We start from the raw sequence: 23,912 nt of genomic DNA, 5'->3' as shown, positions 1-23,912 counted from the left end.
GTCCTTGCTTTGTGGGGAGCCTGCTTCTCCCTCTCTCTCTGCCACCCCCTCACTTATGGCTCACTCTTGCTCTCTCTCAAATAAATAAATAAATAAAACCTTAAAAAAATTTTTTTTAAAAACGTAATTGACCAAAGCAAAAATAGGGGCACCTGGGTGGTGCAGTTGATTGGGCATCCAACTCTTGGTTTTGGCTCAGGTCGTGGTCTCAAGGTCGTGGATCCAGCCGTACTTGGGCTCTGCATTCTGCACAGAGTCTGGGATTCTCTCTCCCTTTCCTTCTGGCCCTGCCCAGCTTGTGTGTGCTCTCTCTCTCTCTCAATAAATAAATAAATCTTTAAAAAAAAAATAACAAAGCATGATAACAATAAGGTATTCTGGCAACATGTGCAGAGGTAAAATACACAACAGCACAAAGGCCAGAGGAGGGGAAATAGAAATATAGTACTGCAATGCTTTCATACTATACATGAAGTCATATAATAGAAGTTGAAGATAGGCTGAGGCAAGTTAAAAACAAAAACAAAAAACACACGCCTGGGTGGCACAGTCAGTTAAGCATCCAACTCTTGGTTTTGGCTTGGGTCGTGATCTCAGGGTCAGGAGATGGAGTCCTGCATGGGGCTCTGCTTGGGACTCTTTCTGCCCAGCTTCTCCCCCCAAAGTAAATAAAGTCTTTAAAAAAAAAAAAAAAGAAGAAGATAAACCTTAAAACAAACAAATAAGGTATACCAAACAATACAACAAAAGAAATAAAATGGAAACATTGGGGAAAAAAAACCTCAACTAATCCAAAATAGGCAGAAAAAAGAGGAATAGGGAACAATAAACAAAGGGGAGAAATAGAAAATTAAGATGGGAAATTCTTAAACACACTAATAATCACATAAAAAATAATGACCTAAGTATTATACTTTAAAAAGTAACTATTGTCCAATTAGATTAGAAAAAGAAGCTCAATTATACATTGCCTACAAGAAATGCATTCTAAATATAGATACAAATATTGTAAAAGTAAAAAGACAGGAAATCATACCATGCTAACATTAATCAAAAGAAAACTGAAGATCAGACAGATGGATCAAGTGGCCATATTAATATTACAAAAAGCAGATTTTTTAAGAAGATTTTATTTATGGGGCGCCTGGGTGGCTCAGTGGGTTAAGCCGCTGCCTTCGGCTCAGGTCATGATCTCAGGGTCCTGGGATCGAGTCCCACATTGGGCTCTCTGCTCGGCAGGGAGCCTGCTTCCTTCTCTCTCTCTCTGCCTGCCTCTCAGTGTACTTTTAATTTCTCTCTGTCAAATAAATAAATAAAATCTTTAAAAAAAAAAAAAAAAAAAAGAAGATTTTATTTATTTATTTGACAGAGAGATCACAAGTAGGCAGAAGAGTCAGGCAGAGAGAAAGAAAGGAGGAAGCAGGCTCCCTGCCGAGCAGAGAGCCCGATGCAGGACTTGGTCCCAGGACCCTGAGATCATGACCTGAGCCGAAGGCAGAGACTTAACCCACTGAGCCACCCAGGCGCCCCCACAAAGCAGATTTTATAATAAGTAATATTACCAAGAATATGAGGGTCATTTCATAATGATAAAGAGGCGAGTTCACCATTAAGACATACTCTTAAACATCTATGCAACTAATAACTTCAAAATACAGGAAACAAATACTGACAGAACTGCAAGTAGAAACAGACAAATCCACAGTTGTGGTTAGAAATTTCCAAATCCCAGGGCACCTGCATGCCTCAGTCAGTTAAGATCTGCCTTCAGCTCAGGTCATTATTCAGGGTCCTGGGACTGAGTCCAGCATTGGGCTCCTTCCTCAGGAAGGAGCCTGCCAAGGACCCTGCTTTCCCCCAACCCTGGCTCTGCCTACTGTTCCCTCTCCCTGTCTCGGTCAAATAGATAGTAGGAGGCGGAGGAGGAGGAGGAGGCGGAGGAGGAGGCGGAGGCGGCGGCGGAGGAGGAGGAGGAGGAGGAGGAGGAGGAGGAGGAGGCGGAGGCGGAGGCGGAGGAGGAGGAGGAGGAGGAGGAGGAGGAGGAGGAGAAATTTCCAAACCTCTCTATCAATAACTGATACAGCAAGACAGAAAATCATTAAGGATAAAGAAAAGGTGAACAACACTTCCAACCAATTTTACCTAATCGGTATTTACAGAACATTTTGCCCAATGGCAGATACACATTCCTTTTAGGTCTACATTGAATGTCTACCAAGATAGACCATATTCAGGACCATAAAAGAAGTCTTAATAAACAGAAAAGGATTTGCATTATGCCAAGCATATTATCCAATCACCAAGGAATGAAAACAGGAATCAGTAACAGAAAGACACCTGAACCCCCCTCCAATATTTAAAAATCAAATAACAGATTTTTAAATAACCCAGGGTAAAAGAAGAACTCAAAAAAGAAGTTAGAAAGTATTTTGACCTGAATAAAAATGAAAATACATCAAAATCTGTGGGATGCACCTAAAATGCTAAACAGAAGGAATTTTATAGCAATAAAGGCCTATGTTAAGAAAAAAAGAAAAGTCTCAAATTACATGTTGTATTTTTGTTTATACTCTGTTCAAATTATTTTGTAACTTCTCTTGTGATTCTTCTTTGACCCCACGGGTTGTTTTGAAACTGTTTAATTTCCAAATATCTGTACACTTCCTAAATTAAGCTTCTACCTTAAAACAAATGAAAAAGCATATGAAACCCAAAGTAACTCACTGCAAGCGAACACAAAAAATAAGAGGAGCGCCTCGGTGGCTCAGTCAGGTAAGCATCTGCCTTCAGCTCAGGTCATGATCCTGGAGTCACAAGATCGAGCCCCAGGGATAGAACCCCACGTCAGGCTCCCTATTCATCAAGTAGCCTGCTTCTCCCTCTGCCCCACCCCTCTTGCTTTGTGTGTGTGCGCGCGCTCTCTCTCTCTCTCTCTCTCATGCTCTCTCAAACAAATACAACCTTAAAAAACAAAAATAGAAAAATCAGCAAGGATACAGAAAACCTGAATACCATCAACCAACTAAACATCTAGAAAACACTCCACCCAACAGAGCAGAATACACATTCTTTTCAAACACACATGAAGCATTCTCCAGGGATCAGGCTCTTGACGTAGAAAAAAAGAGCCTCAAATTTTAAAAGATTGTGGTCATAAAAACTATGCTTTCCAACCACAATGGAATTAAATTAGAAATCAGCACTGGAATGGGGCGCCTGGGTGGCTCAGTGGTTTAAGCCTCTGCCTTCAGCTCAGGTCATGATCTCAGGGTCCTGGGATAGAGCCCCACATAGGGCTCTCTGCTCAGCGGAGAGCTTCCCCCTCTCTCTCTGCCTGTCTCTCTGCCTACTTGTGATTTCTCTCTGTCTATCAAATAAATAAATAAAAATCTTAAAAAAAAAAAAAAAAAGAAAGAAAGAAAGAAAGAAAGAAAGAAATCAGCCCTGGAAAGAATTTGGAAAATCTACGGATATTCAGAAATTAAACAACATTTTTCTAAATAACCTGTGGGTCAAAAAAGAGATCACAAGGGAAATCATAAAATATTTTGAGAACCGAGTGTAAACAAAAACACGACGTATCAAAATTTATGGAATGAAGCTAAAGCACTGCTTTGAGGGAAATTTATAGCTTTAAATACATGTATCAGAAAAGATTTTAAATCAATAAACCAAGATTCCACTTTAAGAAACTAGAAAACATAGCAAACTAAACACAAAGCAACCAGGAAAGAAATACAGTTTAGTTTTAAAATATATATATAGTTTTTTTTAATCTTAAAAAAAAATATGGTTGAGACAATACATTTTATGTGTATTTCACCAGGATTTTTAAAAATTATGCTAAATGAAAGTAGCCAGCTGCAAAAGACTACATTTTAGATTATTCCATTTATACAAACTATCCAGCTAAAGTAAACTGTAAGAGACAGAAAGCAGATTAGTAGGTGCTGGGGGCTGGGAATGGCAACAGGCATCAATTGTAAAAGTGCACAAAGGATCTTTCTGGAATGATGGAAATGTTCTAAAACTGATTTGTAGTGATTGTTGCACGATTCTATAAATGTACTGAAAAAATGAACTATACACTTAAAATGGGTGAATTTTATAAGTTATATGTTAATAAAGCTTTTTTAAAAGGATTTTATTTATTTATTTATTTGTCAGAGAGAGAGTGCGCGCGCACGCACAAGCTGGGGGAATGACAGGCACAGGGAGAAGCAGGCTCCCCGCTGAGCAGGCAGCCTGATGTGGGACTCAATCCCAGGACCTTGGGATCGTGACCTAAGCCAAGATAGACACTTACTGACTGAGCCACCCAGGTACCCCAAAGCTTTTTTTTTTTTTTTTTTTTTAAAGCACACACACACAAAATAGAAGCAGAATGGGAAAGGCCTCAGAGTAAAGGAGGTCTTTTTAATTGACCTGAAATCCAGAAGCTATAAAGAAAATACAGGTAAATGTGACTACCAAAACAAAATAAAAAAGCAAACAATAATCAAAAAACCCTACAACTATGCATGGCAAATTATACTATCAGTCAAAAGACAGATTACAAACTCTGAGAAAATATTTACCATGATATGGAAACAAAAGACCAATCTCCCCATAAACAACTCTGAAAAATCAGTAAGAAAATAATCACCCAAGGGGCGCCTGGGTGGCTCAGTGGGATAAGCCGCTGCCTTCGGCTCAGGTCATGATCTCAGGGTCCTGGGATCGAGTCCCGCATCGGGCTCTCTGCTCAGCGGGGAGCCTGCTTCCTCCTCTCTCTCTCTGCCTGCCTCTCTGCCTACTTGTGATTTCTCTCTGTCAAATAAATAAATAAAATCTTTAAAAAAAAAAAAAAAAAGAAAAGAATCACCCAAAAAAGGAAAATAGGGAAAGGCTTATGAACTGCTAGTTCATGGAAAATGAAGCAAAAATGACCTCAAAATCATATGGAAATACACTCAACCAAGCTCAGAATAAGGGAAATACAAAGTAGAACTATCTTGAGGTACCACTCTTCACTTACTAGAACAGCAGAAACTCAAAGTTGGAAAGCGTGCAATGCTGGCAAGGCTACAGGAAAAAGTCACTTTCACTTTTTAAATTTTTGAACAATGTAAATATAATATCTACTCATTACTCATTAAGCTACTCATTACAAAAGGGGGAGGGTGAGCCCACAAACTTCTTTCAACTACCTTAGTTGTCTCTCTGAGGCATCTGATTAACTGTCTCACCCCCTGGTTTGTTACATCAGACCCGAAAAGACAAGTGTTCTAAGACCCAACCTTGGTCCTTTTCTCTTCCCATCCTGCATGCAATCTTGTCTCTTCGTGGCTTCAATGACAATATATATGCTGATGACACCCAAATCTCTATCTTCTTATCACACCACATACATTCCCTAGATAAATCCATTCAGTTACTACTGAAAACCACCCCAGTGTTACACACACCATCAATTCAGCAGATCCAAAGCTGAACTCAGTCCCTTTCCTCAAGTCTCTTCCTCCTTCCACACTCTCCAGCACAGCGACTGGCGCCGTCATCAGCTCGAGGCCTCTGGATTTCACCTCCCCAACACCTCTCACATCCGTCTGTGGGCTCCCTGTCGCTGCTGCTTTATCAGGTCTTGTTTCCTCTCACCAAGATGAAAATAATTCCACAGGTAAACAGTTCTACCTCTAGACTTGCATCCATATAACTCATCTGCCTATGTATTATTTTTTTAAGGTTAAAATGAAATTATTGTACTGTTTGCTCCAAAATTTTTTTTTTTTAAAGATTTGTCAGACAGAGAAAGAGCACACAAGCAGGGGGAGCGACAGGCAGAGGGAGAGGGAGAAGTAGGCTCCCTGTGAAGCAAGGAGCATGATGCGGGGCTCGATCCCAGGACTCCGGGACCATGAGCCAAAGGCAGACACCCAACCGACTGAGCCACCCAGGCACCCGTCTGCTCCATTTCTCACGACTTAAAAAGTCTGAACTCCTCAGCGTTAAAGGCCTTCCATGATGTGGTCCTTGCTGCCCTCTTCAACCTTACTCCTTGCTACGAGTGATATTCCAGGCTCGTAACCATCCATAATCATAATCTAGCTTAGAATGCAGGATATCACAGCCCCTCAACAATACTACTCCATGTGGCAATGGAAAATACAAGGTACTTTTTTTTCCCCCCCAAAGTAGGCTCCAAGCCCAGCATGGAGCCCAACATGGGGCCCAAGTCACAACCCTGAGATCAAGACCTGAGCGGAGATCAAAAGTCAGAACACTCAACTGACTGATCCACCTGCGCCCCAGTACATATTCTTACTTAGGTCTTAATGATGAAAATCAGGGGTTAAGTGCCCTTAGTAAGACAATCAGCTTCTAGAAATGCCAACTTAAAAGAGGCTCATTCCATGTTTTTGTGACAATTCCCTATCTCTGAGAACCCCTGCAGCAAGAGAAATAAGACCACTAGGTATGCTTTTGGTAACAAGGCTTACTTGAAGGCTACATCAGCTCTAGAGCCTTCTATCATAATCTGGTCAAAGGGACCCTTGACTGGCCCTCCATTCCAGAGTAAATTTGTTTACTATATTGATGGTGTCAGACTGACTGGACTTGGTAGCTGAACCTCGTGACCTAGATTCCTTGGTAAAATACGTATACAGCCAGAGTGTGGGAAATAAATTCCACAAAAATTCCCGACCCAGTGAAAATTCTTGGGGTCCGGTGATCCCTGCTAAGATATCCCTCCGAAGACAAAGGCTAAGTAGCTGCATCTGGTTCCTGCTACCACTAATCAACTAAAAGCCTCGGGGGCCTCTCTGGATTTGGGAGGCAACATCTACCTCATTTGGGTGAACTACTCATCTCTTACCCAGTAAACCCATTCTGAGCCGGTTCTGAGTGGAGCTCCACAACAGACAGGTCTGAGCTGCCATGAAAGCTGTTCTAGCACTTGGGCCATATGACCTAGATGTCATGGTGACTGAAGTATCTGTGACACACAGGGAGCCTCTGGCCATTCTCTATAGGTGAAATGACAGTACAGGTCTTTGGATTAGGGATGGAGCTATGCTATGCTCTGAACCATTCTCTTGAGTAATAGCTTCTAGCTTGTTACTGAGTTCTAGTAGAGATTGCGCATTTGATCACAGGTCACCAAGTTACCACGTGACCTGAACGACGAGGCTTGAACTGGATGTTGCCAGATACACCAAGCCATAAAGCTGGGCATTCACAAGGCACTCCACTGTCAAGTGGGAGCGGTCTGTACAAGTCTGGGCTTGAGCAGGTCCTGAAAGTACACTGTATGAGCAAGAGACTCAGACACTCACAGTTACGCTCATGTTACATTGCTTCACCTCTCTCCTCCTATACCTGTCACCTCCTGGGGAGTTCCCTATGGCCAGCTGACTAAGTTAGACTTTGGGTTCTACATGAACCATCTAGCACCACCTGAAAATAGCTGTGGCATTACACGCCCACTCAGAGTTGTCCACCAGGGCCTGTAATTAAGGGAAAACCCTTCAGCCAGAACTTTGAGTGATACAACAGTTGTTCATTTTACCCGGAATGAGAGATGACCACAGATGTGGCTTTAACTGATTCAGGAGTGACTAGCAGTGTGGCTGGACGGCCAGAGACTTAGAAGGGACATGACTGAAAGGCCAGAAACAAGAAGTCTGGGGAAGAGGTATATTGAATGAGCTCTCCAAGTAGGTATTCAGCATGCGAAGACAGCTGGGTTCCATATAAAAGTTCACCAAAGAATGACGTCAGCAGAGCAGTATCCTAATACTTAGGTAGATAAAATTCCCTATTCTCTGGATATCAGTCCCCCACTCTACCCAGCTACTCCTGTCTTGCACAATGATCAAAATGGCTATCTGTAGCAACCAAGCTGAAGGTTAGCAACATGGATTTTCACTCACCAAAACCAACTTGGTTCTAGCCATGATGAGTGCCTAGTCTGCCAACTGCAAAAAATCAACAATGACACCACTCCTGATGCTGGTTCAACTCCATCATGGGAGGGGCAGCAATTTCTCCTTACTAGAATATATTCTGGAAATGGATCTGTCTTCTTTGTCCTTGGTATTTGTCAAACCACCATCCATGAACTAATGAAATGCCTTATTTCCCCATCATGGTATCCCATTCAACACTGCGTGTGATCAGGAAACTTATTTTATGGAAAATTAGAGCTCTGCCCCAATCCAAAGCTCTGTGCTATCACTTCACCATTTCCATTTTATGGAAAATTAGAGGCATACAGGCCGTGAAACTCACTGGTCTTACTATGTCTCCCATTACCTTGAAAGAACAGCAGGACAGTAGGCTAGTTATCCATTTACTGTCTTGGAGCTCCAAATCCATCCTTGTGTTACCTAAGCAGATTCTTTCCCAACTGGCTCAATGATGTTACGTTTTATTAATAAAAGGCATGAGGGGGACCACTGCAGGTGATGAAAGGGCTTCTCCTGTCAGTTCCATGTTTTATCTCACACAGTAGCGAGTGCACCTGTGTGCAGGTCTGACAGGGCTCAGTTACTATCACAGTCTGCTGCTGGCCACATGATCTCAGGCAAGCTTCTCAGCCTCCCAGCAGGCCACTGCTATAGACCAGCTCCAGCTCACTGCCATGCAAATGTCACTGCCACGGCAGATCGCATGTTCCCACACCCTCTCCGAAGAGGTCTGAATCTCAGGCTTGGGAGGGGGGTTGGAGACAGGTTATTTTCTTATTCCTTTCCACTCCCTCATCCTAGAGGGTAGTAGTTGTTTTCTGGATATGCTATTTCCTGAACCTCTTATGAGTGCTCTTGTACCCATTTTTTAGTAGTTAACCATCTTTTACTAGTTAACAGTTTTTTAAAAATATTAAACTTGTCTCTGTTCAATTACTGATAAGGTTTCTACCTTCGGAGTGATACAGATGGTCTTTTGAGACTAGTTACAGCACCAGCAGCACTTTGTGGGGCTGGGATGATGTCTAACGCCTTCCAGTATATTCTGAATCAGAAACAAACCTATGGGATTATTTCTTCGACAGGTACAATTCAGGAGTCTGGAATTAAAGGGTGACTGGGATGCCTGGGTGGCTCAGTTAGTTGTCCGCTTGTCTCAGATCATGATCTCAGGGTCCTGGGATGGAGTCCCACACTGGGCTCCTTGCTCAGGGGGGAGCCTACTTCTCCCTCTGCCTACCAATCCCCCTGCTTGTGTTCACGCTCTCTCTGACAAATATATAGAATCTTTTAAAAGAAAATGGAATTAAAGGGTGAGAATGGGAGTGATCCTTCTCACTATAACCCCGATAATCCGCTAGTGAAAATTCTGCTTTCTATTTTTATAACTTTGGATGATGCTGGCTTAGAAATTTTCATTCCCAAAGGAAATATCCTTCCATCAGGGGACACAATGGTTCCATTAAACTGCAAGTCAAGACTACTACCTAGCCTCTTTGGGCTTCTCATGCCAGTGAACCAAATGCAAAGACTGGGGGTTATTTACTGGCAAGGGTGATTGATGCTGACTTTCTGAAAAAAATAAGACTGTTTCTAAATAATGAGGGAAGTGAGTATAACTGGACTACAGAATCCTCTGAGGCCTCTAAGTCCTCTCATGTCCTGTGATAAAAGTTAGTGAAAACTACAACAATCCATGTCAGGCAGGACTACTCTTGACATTAACCCTTTAGTAATGAAGGTTTGGGTCACTCCGCCAACCAAGAAACTATGACCACTTGAGCTCTTGCTAAGAGCAGAAGGTTTATGGCAATTTTTTTAAGATTTTATTTATTTATATGACAGAGATCACAAGTAGGCAGAGAGGCAGACAGATGGAGAGAGAGGGGGAAGCAGGCTCCCTGGGGAGCAGATCGATGCAGGGCTCGATCCCAGGACCCTGGGATCACAACCTGAGCTGAAGGCAGAGGCTTTAACCCACTGAGCCACCCAGGAACCCCGGATTATGGAATTCTCTCTCTCTCTTTTTTTTTTTTTTAAAGGAGAGAGTCTTTTTTTTTTTTTTAAGATTTTTTATTTTTTATTTGACAGAGATCACAAGCAGGCAGAGAGGCAGGCAGAGAGAGGAAGGGAAGCAGGCTCGTTGCTGAGCAGAGAGCCCGATGTGGGGCTCAATCCCCGGACCCTGGGATCATGACCCGAGCCGAAGGCAGAGGCTTTAACCCACTGAGCCACCCAGGTGCCCCAGATTATGGAATTCTTAATGTAAGAAAGAATACAGCTAAAACCACATGACCAATTACAGAAACAAAGGACTGCTGCATATTAGACAGAAGCATAACTTGGCCTTTACCTTTATTTGAAAAATTAAATACAATTAGAAGAGGTGTATACAGTTGCCAACTTGACAAAGGGTAGACTGCAGCAGTTTTGCTCCTCGCTAACTTGGTTGGCTAAGATCTCTGTAGGGCTCTGGGGTAAAGTTGGCCAAAAAAGGAAATGTGCCCAAGATCTGGAAGGTGAAAGGGAAGCAGCTGCGACTATGCTGAAGGCCACTGTGGTTAGAGGTGGTGAGCAACAGACGTCAAGAGCCTACCTCAATCTGGTTTGTCCTTGCTGCCTCCTGTCCACGCCCGGCTCTTCTGGCTGGCTGACAGGGCCTGACGAAGAGGCAGCAGCCACCCCCAGGCTCATCTACTCTCCTTCCGGGCGGTCCCACTCCATCAGCAAGACATGGAATCCATCCCCAGATGCCGTGGGAGGCTTGCCTTTGTCCGCCCACAACAGTGCTTCAGAAACGCTGGTTAATGACATTTCTCTGATTCTCCGTCTCTCAGTTTTAGACTATTACTTACCCAGTTTCTCCCACAATTGTGTAAGATCTAATTCCTACGACAAATCCTTAATTCCATAACAGTCATAGTGGTTCTGCTTCCCAGACTAAACTCGGACCCGATAAGCCACGTTTTTCGGATAAAACCTTCTGTCTCTGTGCACAAGTTGTGTTTGATACCACACGTCACCTTGTTCCCTGAAGTCAGAAAAGACAACTCTTAAACGTTAAAATCACAATTTCTGTGTAACTTGTAGGCTTGTGCCATTTGGCCATGGGAATGAACTATCATGCTTGTCTTTGCGTCCTGAGAGAGGAATATTACGAAAAAGACCCCCCCAAACTAAGAAATATGAACTATCTAGAAACCATTGCCAATAAATGCCTTAATCCTTACTATGGTGCTATATTCCAGATTTTGCTTGAAGTTACACAGGATAAAGAGTGGTTTTTGGATGCTTGAGAATATGCTCATGGACGGTAAGTGCAATTTATAATTTACTTGGGATTTCCCTGTCTATTGAGACAGAAGTTAGTATTTCTACACTGAAACTTGACAGTTATTTACTGAATGCAGACACCCTGTCAATAACATTTTTCAGATCCTAAATAAAACTATTAGTTTTCAAAAATCTGGGTAGATCTGTCCTCTGCACTGTATATTCCGCCTATTTGTTGCACACTTACTTGTATTTGGTTGAAGACTAAGAAAAATCTCCTAGGTTTCTGTGTGCTTTACTGGAGGGCCAATTTATTTAAAAAAAAAAAATTATCGAAGCTATCTAGAATTCAATCAGGTATCATTACAACAGCCACTAGGAGTTGAGTAATCCTAAGCGATAAGAAGATATAAAAAGAATGAAGGATTCCACTAAGTCCTAAGGTCTTTAGATTTAGGCAGGAAGACATACAGATAATTAAAATCCAAAGAAATGCAAAATTCAATCAAGTAATATGAGAAGCTAATAAGCAAATTTCATGAAAGTTGGATTCATCTCATCAGGGCTCAAACATGAATCTAAATAAATAAATAAACTCTTAAAAAGGAGGGGGGCACCTGGGTGGCTCAGTGGGTTAAAGCCTCTGCCTTCGGCTCAGGTCATAATCCCAGGGTCCTGGCATCGAGCCATCAGGCTCTCTGCTCAGCGGGGAGCCTGCTCCCCCACACACACCTGCCTCTCTACTTGTGATCTCTGTCAAATAAATAAACTCTTTAAAAAAACAAAACAAAAAATAACATGAATCTAGTCACATCCTGGCCAATATCCTCTGGTCATTAAGAATTCTCAGCAAGGGGTGCCTGGGGAGCTCAGTGGGTTAAAGCCTCTGCATTCCACTCAGGTCATGATCCCAGGACCCTGGGATCAAGCCCCGCATTGGGCTCTTTGCTCAGCAGGGAGTCTGCTTCTCTCTCTCTCTGCCTGCCTCTCTGCCTACTTGTGATCTCTCTCTGTCAAATAAAATCTTAAAAAAAAAAAAAAAAAAAAAAAAAAGAATTCTCAGCAAGCAGAGAAGACAATCCCAAAAATTACATGTGAAAGCAACCTAAAAATTATTTGGCATGACATACTCATTTTCTTAGCAGGTAAACATCTTTTAACCCAAGGAATATTTGTAATTAAGAACAGAAATGCTTAAAGGAAATTATGTATAGTGTTAATATTTTAATGTTAAAAACTCTGTGCATATTTAGTGTTTTAAGTACTTATAAAATTTTAAGAGAATTTGCCCTATTAAAGTAATAGGTCAGATTTGCAGTTTCAATTTGAAATATACAATCAATGGTTGCAGATTTATTATTTTAATCAGAAAATTTACTATCTATACAGAGTTGAACCATTTCAGAAAACTTAAGTAGCCCCAGACACTTAAATATTATATTAAGTATGCAGTGGTTTGTTGAATAATGGATAAGGAAATTTTTAAATTTATAGTATTTTTAAGATGCTTGTTTGTAAATTAGCCCAAATATTCAAAGGCCCTTAAAACTGACTGTTAAAATTTCCTATACTTTCTTTTTCTTTCTTTCTTCGTGGGGCTTCCTGCTTGGTGGGAAGCCTGCTTCTCCCTCTCCCACTCCCCCTGCTTGTGTTCCTGCTCCTGCTCTCTGTCATCTAAATAAAATCCTAAAAAAAGATTTTAGGGGAGCCTGGGTGGCTCAGTTCTTGAGTGTCTGCCTTCAGCTCAGGTCATGATCTCAGGGTCCTAGGATGGAGCCCCGCGTCGGGCTCCCTGCTCAGCAGGAGGCCTGCTTCTCCCTCTCCCACTCCCCCTGCTTGTGTTTCCTCTCTCGCTGTGTCTCCCTCTGTCAAATAAATAAATAAAGTCTTTAAAAAAAATTTTAGCTTTTACAAACTGAACATCATACTTTAAAATGAAAGATAACTATAAACGGGCTTTTCTGGACACAAAGGCCACCTCAATGGGCATCAAAAAACTAACTTATTACCAGGGGTGCCTGGCTGGCTCAGTCGGTAGAGCATATGACTCTTGATCTTGGGATTCTTTTTTTTTTTTTTTTTTTAAAGATTTTATTTATTTATTTGAGAAAGAGACAGTGAGAGAGAACATGAGTGAGGAGAAGGTCAGAGAGAGAAGCAGACTCCCCGCGGAGCTGGGAGCCCGATGTGGGACTCGATCCCAGGACTCCGGGATCATGACCTGAGCCGAAGGCAGTCGTCCAACCGAGCCAACCAGGCGTCCCTGATCTTGGGATTCTTAAGTCTGACCCCCACACTAGGTGTAGAGATTACTTAAAAATAAAATCTTAAAAACAAAAACAAAAACTAACCTATAACCAGTCAATCTGCCAAATTTTCAGTTTTACAAGCTGTGTTGTTAGGCAATGTTATTAAAAATAAGTACGATTAAATTACATTAAAAACAAAGATAATAAATAATTTAAATTCATCAGTTCCTGGCTACTTTACTACATTTTCTCATCATCTACGTGCTTGAGGTTATTTTTTCTATGTTATCTCTAAGGTGGAAGTTTTAGTTACATGCTACCTCCTTTCTTCCTATTTCCAGATTCAGTGGCGTCATGTTAGTAGTGTGAAATCAGCCATGGTGGGTGTATCTGCAAATAGGCAAACTTGATCAATCAGGGTTTCGTGGATTAAGAAAAGCCTCAGGGAAACAGTGACCCTATACTTCAGTAAAGGAGCCACACACCAAAGGGGAGAAGACAAATGAAATAGTATACAAGTGCTAAAAGGACTGCAGAGCTCACCTTATATCCTAGGACAGTCCATAAAGACTCACAAAGAATACAAGAGGAGTTCTCAAGACAGTTGAGTATGCGATGTTTGAATAGAACAATGTTCACAGAAACAGTGACATGAAATAGGTAGGAAAAGTAAACTGGGACAAGACTGAAACAGTAAGAGATGGCAGCCTGTAATCGACTGGGACTTACAGCAAATGCCATTCTAAGGGTTTGGGCCGTTACCTACAAGGCAAGGAGGAGCTACTATAGGTGTGAGGGTAGGAGAGAGGACTTGAATATGGCAACAACATATAGGATTCAGTAAAGACAGTGAAACACTTCACTCTTGGAAACTGGGACGCCGACCAAAAAAAAAAAAACTGCATTACATATAATAACCAAAAGTCTTGAGTCAGGTGTTAAAGAACCAATGAAAACTCAAAGCTCCAAAGAACACAAGCTCTGTGATTCTATGTATATAAAATGCAAGGTCATCTACACTGACAAAAAGCAAATATGTGGTTGCCAGGTGCTAGAGAGATGAACTACAAAGGAGTACAGGGGCTCTTGTGGTTGACAGAAATGTTCTGTTATCTTAAGTGAGCTGGGTGCATAGAACTGTGGAAACTTATCGAACGGTCCACTTTATTTTTTTTTATTTTATTTTTTTAAAGATTTTATTTATTTATTTGACAGACAGAGATCACAAGTAGGCAGAGAGAGAGGAGGAAGCAGGCTCCCTGCTGAGCAGAGAGCCCGATGCGGGCCTCGATCCCAGGACCCTGAGATCATGACCTGAGCCGAAGGCAGCGGCTTAACCCACTGAGCCACCCAGGCGCCCCTTGAACGGTCCACTTTAAATGGACGAAGCTCATCACACTCACATGCATTCCCCTTGAACCTGATAAGAAAAAGAATTACAACTCAACTTAATCAAACATTTGAAGTTATTTAGACATAAATGGAAAAGTTATGCAAATGACAGCAGTTTTCGAAGAGTGGAACCAAATTGGTTTTCCTCCTTCCATCTGATTAGCTCTCAGTTATCCACAGTCACTGCCAGATACCATGTACAGGTAAAACCTCAGTTCAAAACTTCCCCTCGCCCCGCCCCACGACCATGCTATCCAATCCCTTCCATCCCCTCCTAAGGACCTCCCGGTTGCTCGTTTTCTTCATCTCGATTATGGGAGTAATATGACCTACCTTGCTGTTATACAAAACACTCCACATACAGCAAGAGCTCAAAATAGTTATTATTTGCCTTAATCATTCTCTACACACTCATGCTCCTTGAAGGCAGAGTTGTCTCATTGAACTTTTCATCTCTCTCAATGTACCTAGCACACGTTACAACGAACAGTAGGCCCAAAATATGTATTTCTTCAGAGAAATGTCTGCAGCACCTAGAAATTCAGATATGAAGAAAACACCTTGCCACAAGTGAGAATCGGAATCGTCACCATAAAGACACAAACCTTTCGTGCCATTTGAAAAGAATGATCACTTATGACTGAAGGAATTATGAAACAGGTCTAGGAGGGGACACTGAGCTAGGTGAAGTCTGAAGCGGAGAAAGGGAAAGGTGCATATCCACTTCCCCAACTGGCAATTATAAATAGTGTAAAATAAATCCACGAGAAACATCTTCAATGGTGACATGTTAGATTCTTAACAGGGAAATACTACAAAAAGGTCCAAGGCGAGCAAAACGAGGCTCTGCGAGCAGAAGAGGAACCTTCTCTAAGGACCGCCTGGCACACGGTCTAGAAGTTCAAGATGGAGTAAGGAAGGTTTAAGGACAAAATCAGAAGATCTGAATTTCAAGATCCCGGTGCCATTAATACAGGGCAGTAAACCCGAGGGTTCTGAGGGCTGCCACCTGCGTGCGAAGCGGTCTCAAGGACAAGTGTCACTACCGTCCCAACTCTTGAGTCAGGGGTGGTCCAGGGAAAGGCACGGCAGCCCGCTGGGGCCCAGCTGTCCTAGAAGGGTTGCTACAGGCTGAAAGCAGCACAACGGCGGCGGCCTACACCGCCTTCCCGAGCATCCCAAAAGCCAGCGCAGTCCTGAACTGCTAAACCTTGTCGCCGGAACTGATCTGGAGTCGCGGCGATTGCAGGAAACACGAGTTTGCCGCCTTCCCAAGTCTCCGATGTTAAGCAACCCCAACTCCCACAGAGAAAGCGCCCTGCGGTTTCCATTTGCTCTCCCGCCTCCTTCGCAGGAACGGGACGTGAGGAACCGGCTTCCCGCTCCGCCCCTGGCAGGCCCGGGCGCAGCTCGGGGCTAAACCCAGGGGGCGTTCAAAGCGACCTCTGGCCACACGCCCCACAAAGACAAGGAATGATCCGGGCGCCAGACCCACTCAGGCCCTCGCACAGGCGAGCACAGGTCTCTGCCGGGCTCCGCACGGGCGGCGTCAAAGGGAGACCGGGAGCCCCGGGAGACAGTGGGCGGCCAACCTCACCTGCCGCTTGTTCATTCGCCGCACATCGTCCAAAAAGTCTAGAGACAGCATGGCGCGGCCGGCGAGGGGGACACGAGCAGCGGAGAGGGCGCGAAGGGACCAGCGGGCGGAACGGCTGGCGCACCGGCCGGGCTCGCACTGGACGGGACCCCGTGGCGCCCGCACTTCCGCTTCCGGGGCGGGAACCGGCGCTGCCTTCTTCCCTCCCGCCCCCGCCCCGCGCGTCGCTGCGGAGAGCAGACAAAGGGACCCGCGTCTCTTCTAATCGGGACTCCCGGCCTGCTCTCGGTGCAGGAGGGCGCTCCCACGCCGAGCCGAGCCTGCGGAGAACCCACCGGACCCCTGTTCCCGCGCTTAGCCCGGGCCCCTCGCGGAGGCGTCGGCCCGGGCTCCCCGGGAGGCCGCCCTACGACCTCCGGAAGGCGGGCTCTCGCGCACGCCCGGCCAATCGGGAGCGGGTCTCCGGCGGCCCGGCGGCCGCGGCGGCCCTGGAGTGGCCGGCGGCTCCAGTCGGGCCGCGGGTCTGGGTGTGGCCCTGGGCGTGCGTGGCCAGGTCCTGCCTTCGCCGCCGGGGCTGGTCTCCCGCGCTGCGGGAAGTGGCCGCTGAGGTGGCTTCATTAGCCGCTTTACGGGGCAAGGTGGAGGCTAGGAGCGCCTTTCGAAGCACTGCCTGAACCTCCCGGGACTTAGGAGGCTGCTGGGGGAGGAGGGAACAACCGGAGAAGGCTACGGTGTGATGCGACCGCCGAGGTGCGGGGTGTCAGGAAGTCCCTAGCTCCCCCGAACGTGACCTCGCTCAGAGGACCTGCCCTCTCCTTGAACTCTGCCTCCTGCTTTTGCTACCTTGGGCACCTGGATGGGACCCTCCTCCCGCTGTCCCTGACTCTCAGGCTGCTAATATACGCGGCGGACGAAAAGGACCGAAGCTGGTCTCTTACCTGTATTTTTCTATCTTTTTCAAAATACGAATCTCACATTAGGGTGAAGGATCTACTGGGACTTTTTGCACGCTCTTTGCAAATTCTTTACTTCGAAAATTATCTTGGAATAAAAAATTTAAATATTTTGGAGGATGGCTGTAATGAAAATGATAGATGATAAATTTGTGGGAGGAGGGAAGCCTCCTAGGCTGCAGGTGGGAATGTGAACTGAGACAGCCATTTTGGAAAATGGACTGGTAGTTCCTCAAAAGGTTAAATATGGAGTTTTTAATCAAATTTACTAGCAGCTCCACTGCTAGTATATATCTAAGAGAATTGAAAACATATGTCCAAGCAAAAACTTGTACATGAATATTCATGACAGCATTATTCATAAACCAAAACGTACAAATAACCCAGATGTGCTTTAACTCATGAATGGATAAGTAGAATGTGGTATAGCCATACAATGCAATATTGTCAATAAAAAGAAATACAACAATATGGATTGAACCTTGATAACATTAGGCTTAGTGAAAAAAATTCAGTTATAAAAGTCATACTGTATGATTCCAATTACATAAAATGTCTAGAATAGTCAAATTGATAGAATGAAGTGGTTGCCTAGAGAAATGGGGAGTGACTGCTACTGGTTACAGCGCTTGCTTGCTTTCTTTCTTTTTTTTTTCAAGATTTTATTTATTCGAGAGGGGAACCGCAAAGGGAGACTGAAAGGGAGAAGCAGACTGATGTGGGACTCCATCCCAGGACCCTGGTTCATGACCTGAGCCAAAGGCAGATGCTTAACGGACTGAGCCACCCAGGCGCCCCTGGTGTATGAATTATGTCACAGTAAAGCTGTTATGAGAAAGAAAAAAAAAAATTGACATCTTGTTCACTGTTAAATTCCCAGTGGCAAACATACAACCTGGCACATATTAGGTACCCAATAAATATTTGTTGAATTTAAAATGTGCGTATGTGTATATATGTGATGATCTCCAACTGCTGCCTGTAGGCACCCTATACTGAGTAAGTTGAAAGATGAATTCCTGATTTCCCCAAATTAGGAAGGCCTGTGGAAGAAAATAGATTCCATGTGGGCAGGGACCTGGTCCACCCCTTTATCCCTGGCTCTCATAACAGTGCCAAATTCATAGCAAATACTTAATAAGTATTTGTTAACAAATGTTGAATATGGAGTCTAAGCTAAATTCTGGCTAATAGAGTGCTTGGCCTATGCTTGTTAATGTTGAATTCAAATCTAAAGATAAGGCTCTATAGCCATCTAAATGGGTATGAGCCTTGGTCAGTCTTCATATTGTGAAGAAAAGATCCGGAAGAGAAGCACAAAGTTCTGGGGGCTTCAGATGTACCAGGAGTCAGTGTAGTTGGGGATGTTCAAAGAGACCTCAGAAGGGAAAGAACTTCTGATATATGGGTAAAATTGATTTGTTATGTGGGTCAAGTTGGAAGGTGAAAAGGATATACCCACTGGAAGGAACTGTAGAAATAAAGGTATAGGGGCAGGAAACTGGGAAATGTGTTTGGAAAATCCAGTTTGATTTTCCAACTTTGCCTGTAACTAGTTGGGTCTGTAGGTGTTCTTTTGTCACTGAGGAAACCTGAGCGTGCCTAAGACGTCTTGTGTTGGATTTGCACAGTTCGTATTTAGGGCCATATTAAGGTACTGCTGCACATCTGAAATCTTACACGTCCATAACCCACTTTCTGAGAGTTACTTCTTTTTTGTTTCTCTGTATGTTTTAAATTAAACAAATAATAGATGAGTACATTCTCATCATAAAAGTTAAAATAAGACAGACAATCCAGTCATTCCACTTCTGGGTACATACCTAAAAGAACTGAAAGCAGGGATTTAGGGGTACTTGGCTGGCTCAGTTGGAAGAGCAGGCAAGTTTTGATCTCAGGGTCATGAGTTTGAGCCCCTGCATTGGGTGTAAACGTTACTTAAATAATTAAAAAAAAAAAAGGGTCTTGAATAGATATTTACACACCCATGTTCATAGCAGCATTACTTAAATACCCAAAAAGTGGAAGAAACGCAAGTGTCCATGAAGGAAGAAAGAAAGGAAGGAAGGAATAAACAAAATGTGATATAAACACACAACAGAATATTATTCAATCTTAAAAAGAAAGAAGTTTTTCTTTTTCAAAGATTTTTATTTATTTATTTGAGAGGGAGTAAGAGAGAGAGCCCAAGCTGGGGGTAGGGGCAGGGGCAGAGGGAGAAGGAGAAGCAGACTCTCTGCTGAGCAAGAAGCCTGATGCGGGACATGATCCCAGGACTCCGGGATCATGACCCCAGCCAAAGGCAGATGCTTAACCAACTGAGCGACCTAGATGCCCCCGTCATTTTGCTCTTCAGGTTTAGGTTGTGTTGGCTCTGTAGTTTGTCTCAGCTAATGTTCAAATATTAGGGCGTAGTTAATCTAAACTAATGGATTGTTTCACAATATGCATTGTTTACGTGTTCAATGTGAAATTTCATTGTGTTGCATTTTATTTTAAATTTGCAAAAATAGATCAGTAATTCAATTAGTTAGTGGAAAGTTAATTAAATCAGGATGCTGAATGCTTTTAAACTTGGGGGGCAGAGTTGTAAGTGAAACAATGACCAGGAATCCAGTGTAAATAACGATATAGTATGACTGACTATGCTGGGGCAGGCAATCCACAAGCGTGACGAATTATGATGAGCTTCTGAAAAAGAGAAGGGCTATTAAGAAATACGATGAGCCTCTAGGACATATGTTTTATTAAACTGGTAATCTATTTTCCTCTGGTTCCCAGTACCTTAGGTTATGAAACTGACCAAATAGTGGCATAAGGCCAATGAAGTCTTAGTGCCATTTTTAAGAAAAGCTCAGTGGCCAATCTGATAATCAAAACCAACTTTCTAGAGGAGGAGAAGCCCACAAAACAATGCTTCTCAATAAGACACTGATAACACTTACCCCCAAAGAAAAGAAAAGTGGTCAAAACTATAAAGGCATCCTTTAAAGTTGCACTTTTCAGAGCCAAAACAGTGACAGGTATATTCTTGCCAAGAAGCTTTTAAAGTCAGTCATAACATTAATGATAAACATGCAGAGTAAGAAAGGTAAATAAGCTTTTGGCAAAATTCCTTTATCAAAAGATGATGTTGGGGGAAGAAAGATGCTGTTGGACATTGCATAATATCAATGGCATATAAAGTAGATGAGCACATCATCTGGACTTGTCTGGGGATGCTGGAGAAAGTCATCCAATCATGCGAGGCCCTGGAAACCTATCTCAGCACATTCCCCTCATTTTCATTGATCTGATGACTTAGTTGCCTATTTCTGCATAAAAAATCACCCCCAAACTTAGCGAATTAACACAACAAACTTTATCTCACAATGTCTATGGGTCAGAAATTTGGGACCATCATAGCTGAGTGGCTTGAGCTCCAAGTTGTCCATGACATTATAGTCAAGCTGTCCAGAGGGGCTGCAGTCTCATCTGAAGGCTTAACTGAAGGACGTGCTTCCAAGCTCCACTCATGGGGCTGTTGGTGGGTCTCAATTATTCTTGGGTTACTGGATAGAAGCCTCAGTTCCTTGTTGGCTGTTGAGGGAGACTCCATGTCTCATGTCTCCCTCAGTTTCATGCCATCTGGGCCTCTGTTTAGGGAAACTTACAACATGGTAGCTAGCTTCCATCAAAGTAAATTATCCAAGAGAGTAAGAACCAGGTAATGAATAAGATTACCAATGCATCCCGTTTTTGCACTGAAATTTCTGCCTCTCAGAGAACCCTTCAATCCCAGGAAAAGCAGGATGGTTGGTGACTCCACCAAGACAAAATTTGCGGTTTTTTTTTTTTTTTAAGATTTTATTTATTTATTTGACAGAGATCGCAAGTAGTCAGAGAGGTAGGCAGAGAGAGAGAGAGAGGAGGAGGAAGCAGGCTCCCAGCAGAGCAGGGAGCCTGATGCGGGGCTTGACCCCAGGACCCCGGGATCTTGACCTGAGCAGAAGGCAGAAGCTTTAACCCACTGAGCCACTCAGGAGCCCCTGCAGTGTTTTTTTGAGCCTAATCTCTGAAATGACATATCATTATTTCTTCCACATTTTGTTCATTAGAAATGAGTTCTACATTTTGAAGGAAGGTGTTTATCAAAGAATGTGTAGGCATATTTTTAAAACCATCACATATGGAGTCCAGTTTCATGGTGAAAAGAAAATATTACAGAGAAACTAAACTTTCTAACTTACTCCCTACCCAACTTATCTGCTCCCATAAACATTGCTTTCTCCTTTTCTTTCCCTCCATTAGTGAAAGAGGCATCGCTACTCCTGTGTGAAGCTACCCTCTTCCACCTACTCAAAACCATTCTCTCATTCCCGCAATTTCTTCCCATTAACTTTCTCTTTTCCTAGCATCTGATCATATTCAAATAGATCTTACAAAATTTATATGCTGAGTGTTTTATGGTGGCATAATACACAAACAGTAAAATGTGTAAATAGTGTGTGTATACAGCTCGGTAAATTTCAACAGACAGGCCTACCCATTCATCATCTATATCCTTCTTTAGCTCACTGAATGCTGGTTTCTGCTCCCAACACATGGCTGAAAGCCATAAAATAGCCTCTTTAAATCCCGTTAGGTCCATTGGGTCCCCTTTCAGTTTCAGGTCCATTGTCTCCTGCCTCTCTGGCTTGTTGTTCTCAATCTCCAACATGGACTCTTTAGCTTACTACTTATGGAGGAACCCTGCACCACTTCTCACTCTGCAGTGCCTCTGGGTGATTTTTCTCTGTCCTCCCAAATTCAGCTACCTTCTCTATGCATTCACGTCTCCAATATCTATAGCTCTGACCTCCTCCTGGATGTCGACTTTTATATCAACTGCTTCTGGACATCTCCACTTGGATGTCCAACAGACACCTCAAGCTCCCTGTGCCCCAAATGTCACAGATCCCCATCCTCATTACTCCCCACTGAAGAACTGTTCTTTCTCTTATGTTTCAAATCTCTATAAAAGGCACCACCTCGGGGGGCACCTAGGTGGCTCAGTCAGTTAAGCCTCTGCCTTCGGCTCAGGTCATGATCTCAGGGTCCTGGGATCGAGCCCCGCATTAGGCTCCCTGCTCAGTGGGGAGTCTGCTTCTCCCTCTGCCTCTGCCCTCACACACACTTCCCTCCCCGCTCGGCTCATGCTCTCTCTGTCTCTAACAAAAAAAAAAAAAAAAAAGACACCACCCAATCACAAAAGTAGTTGTCATCCTTGATTCTTCCTTCTTACTCACTTGTCAAATCCAATTAGTCACCAGGCTTGTTATTCTACTTTCTTAATGTCTCTCTTATTCATCTGCTTTCTCCAACCCCACTGTCACTACCTTGGTTCATGCTACTTATCCTGATTGTTGCAATGAATTCCCAGCCAGTCTTTCAGCCTGTAGTCTTGTTCCCACATCTTGCCTCACTCCAATCTCTTCTCTGAATTGCAACCAGAGTGATTTATACAAACCATCAATGTGATGATGCTACTTCCTTACATAAAACCTTTCAGTAGATCTTCCTGACTTTCAGGATATGGCCAAATTCCTTGGCGTGCTACAAAAGGCATTTTGTGTTCTGGCTGCTGCCTACCACTCATGCTGGTCTTACTCTCCTCCTGTTTGAGAGTATATAGTTCCCTAAATGCTGCCTGTTCTCACTTAAGTGGAAGTTGCTTCCACTGCCTGGAAAGTTCTTCATTTCACTCCAACACCTTTTATTCCTCCTTGCCTTTCAAATTAAGCTCATGCCTTATGTCCTCTGGGAAGCCTCCACTCTACTTCTGCAGACTCACCATCTAATTATGTGTTTGTTGCTCTCACCAGACTGTGAGTTTCCTGAGAGCAAGGGCCTTCTTATTTTTTACCCCCAGAATATTACATGAAATAAACACTTGACAAAAATTGTCAAATGAGGGGCGCCTGGGTGGCTAAGTGGGTTATGCCGCTGCCTTCGGCTCAGGTCATGATCTCAGGGTCCTGGGATCGAGTCCCGCATCGGGATCTCTGCTGAGTGGAGAGCCTGCTTTCCTCTCTCTCTCTCTCTCTCTGCCTGTCTCTCTGTCTACTTGTGCTCTCTCTCTGTCAAATAAATAAATAAAATCTTAAAAAAAATTGTCAAATGAATGAATGGAGATGTTAAAGCTTGGGAGACTCAGTCCATGCAGAGACAGGTGGATCAAACCAAACTCTAAGGTTAAGGTTATCTTCATTCAGATTACTGGGGATGGTATGTGTGCTGTGTGTGCTCAAGGCTGAAGGAGGATTTTTTGAAGTAGCCCTAGTCCTTGAAGAATTTTCAATATCATGTGCAGCAGAAAAAAATAAAATAAAATAAAACAGGGGTACCTTGGGGCACCTAGGTGGCTCAGTGGGTTAAGCCGCTGCCTTCGGCTCAGGTCATGATCTCAGGGTCCTGGGATCGAGTCCCGCATCGGGCTCTCTGCTCAGCAGGGAGCCTGCTTCTCTCTCTCTCTCTCTCT

General features: G+C 43.5%; 1 protein-coding gene and 1 long non-coding RNA gene across 4 annotated transcripts in view; one reads left to right on the top strand and one right to left on the bottom strand.

Moving 5' to 3' along the window:
* The window catches only part of SEC11A (SEC11 homolog A, signal peptidase complex subunit), a 41,371-nt gene extending 24,576 nt beyond the window's left edge, over positions 1–16,795 (bottom strand). The window contains exon 1 of the mRNA XM_059371526.1: positions 16,461–16,795. Within this exon, the coding sequence (XP_059227509.1) occupies positions 16,461–16,511 (51 nt within the window). The 5' untranslated portion in view covers positions 16,512–16,795. The remainder of the gene's footprint in view (positions 1–16,460) is intronic.
* Positions 16,796–16,932: 137 nt separating this feature from the next.
* On the top strand, positions 16,933–18,352 carry LOC131999016 (uncharacterized). 3 transcript variants are annotated; one of them, XR_009398984.1, is made up of 2 exons: positions 16,933–17,210; positions 18,073–18,352. It is a non-coding gene; the product is annotated as an uncharacterized LOC131999016 (long non-coding RNA). The 3 variants fall into 3 exon arrangements; XR_009398983.1 differs by having other exon boundaries at positions 16,933–17,389; XR_009398982.1 differs by having other exon boundaries at positions 16,933–17,400.
* Positions 18,353–23,912: the final 5,560 nt, after the last annotated feature.

The sequence above is a fragment of the Mustela nigripes genome, chromosome 13 (genome assembly GCF_022355385.1).
Source record: "Mustela nigripes isolate SB6536 chromosome 13, MUSNIG.SB6536, whole genome shotgun sequence".
Classification (NCBI taxonomy): Eukaryota; Metazoa; Chordata; class Mammalia; order Carnivora; family Mustelidae; genus Mustela; species Mustela nigripes.
Note: the sequence above shows the minus strand (reverse complement) of the source record. Positions and strands in the feature narration are given on the sequence as shown.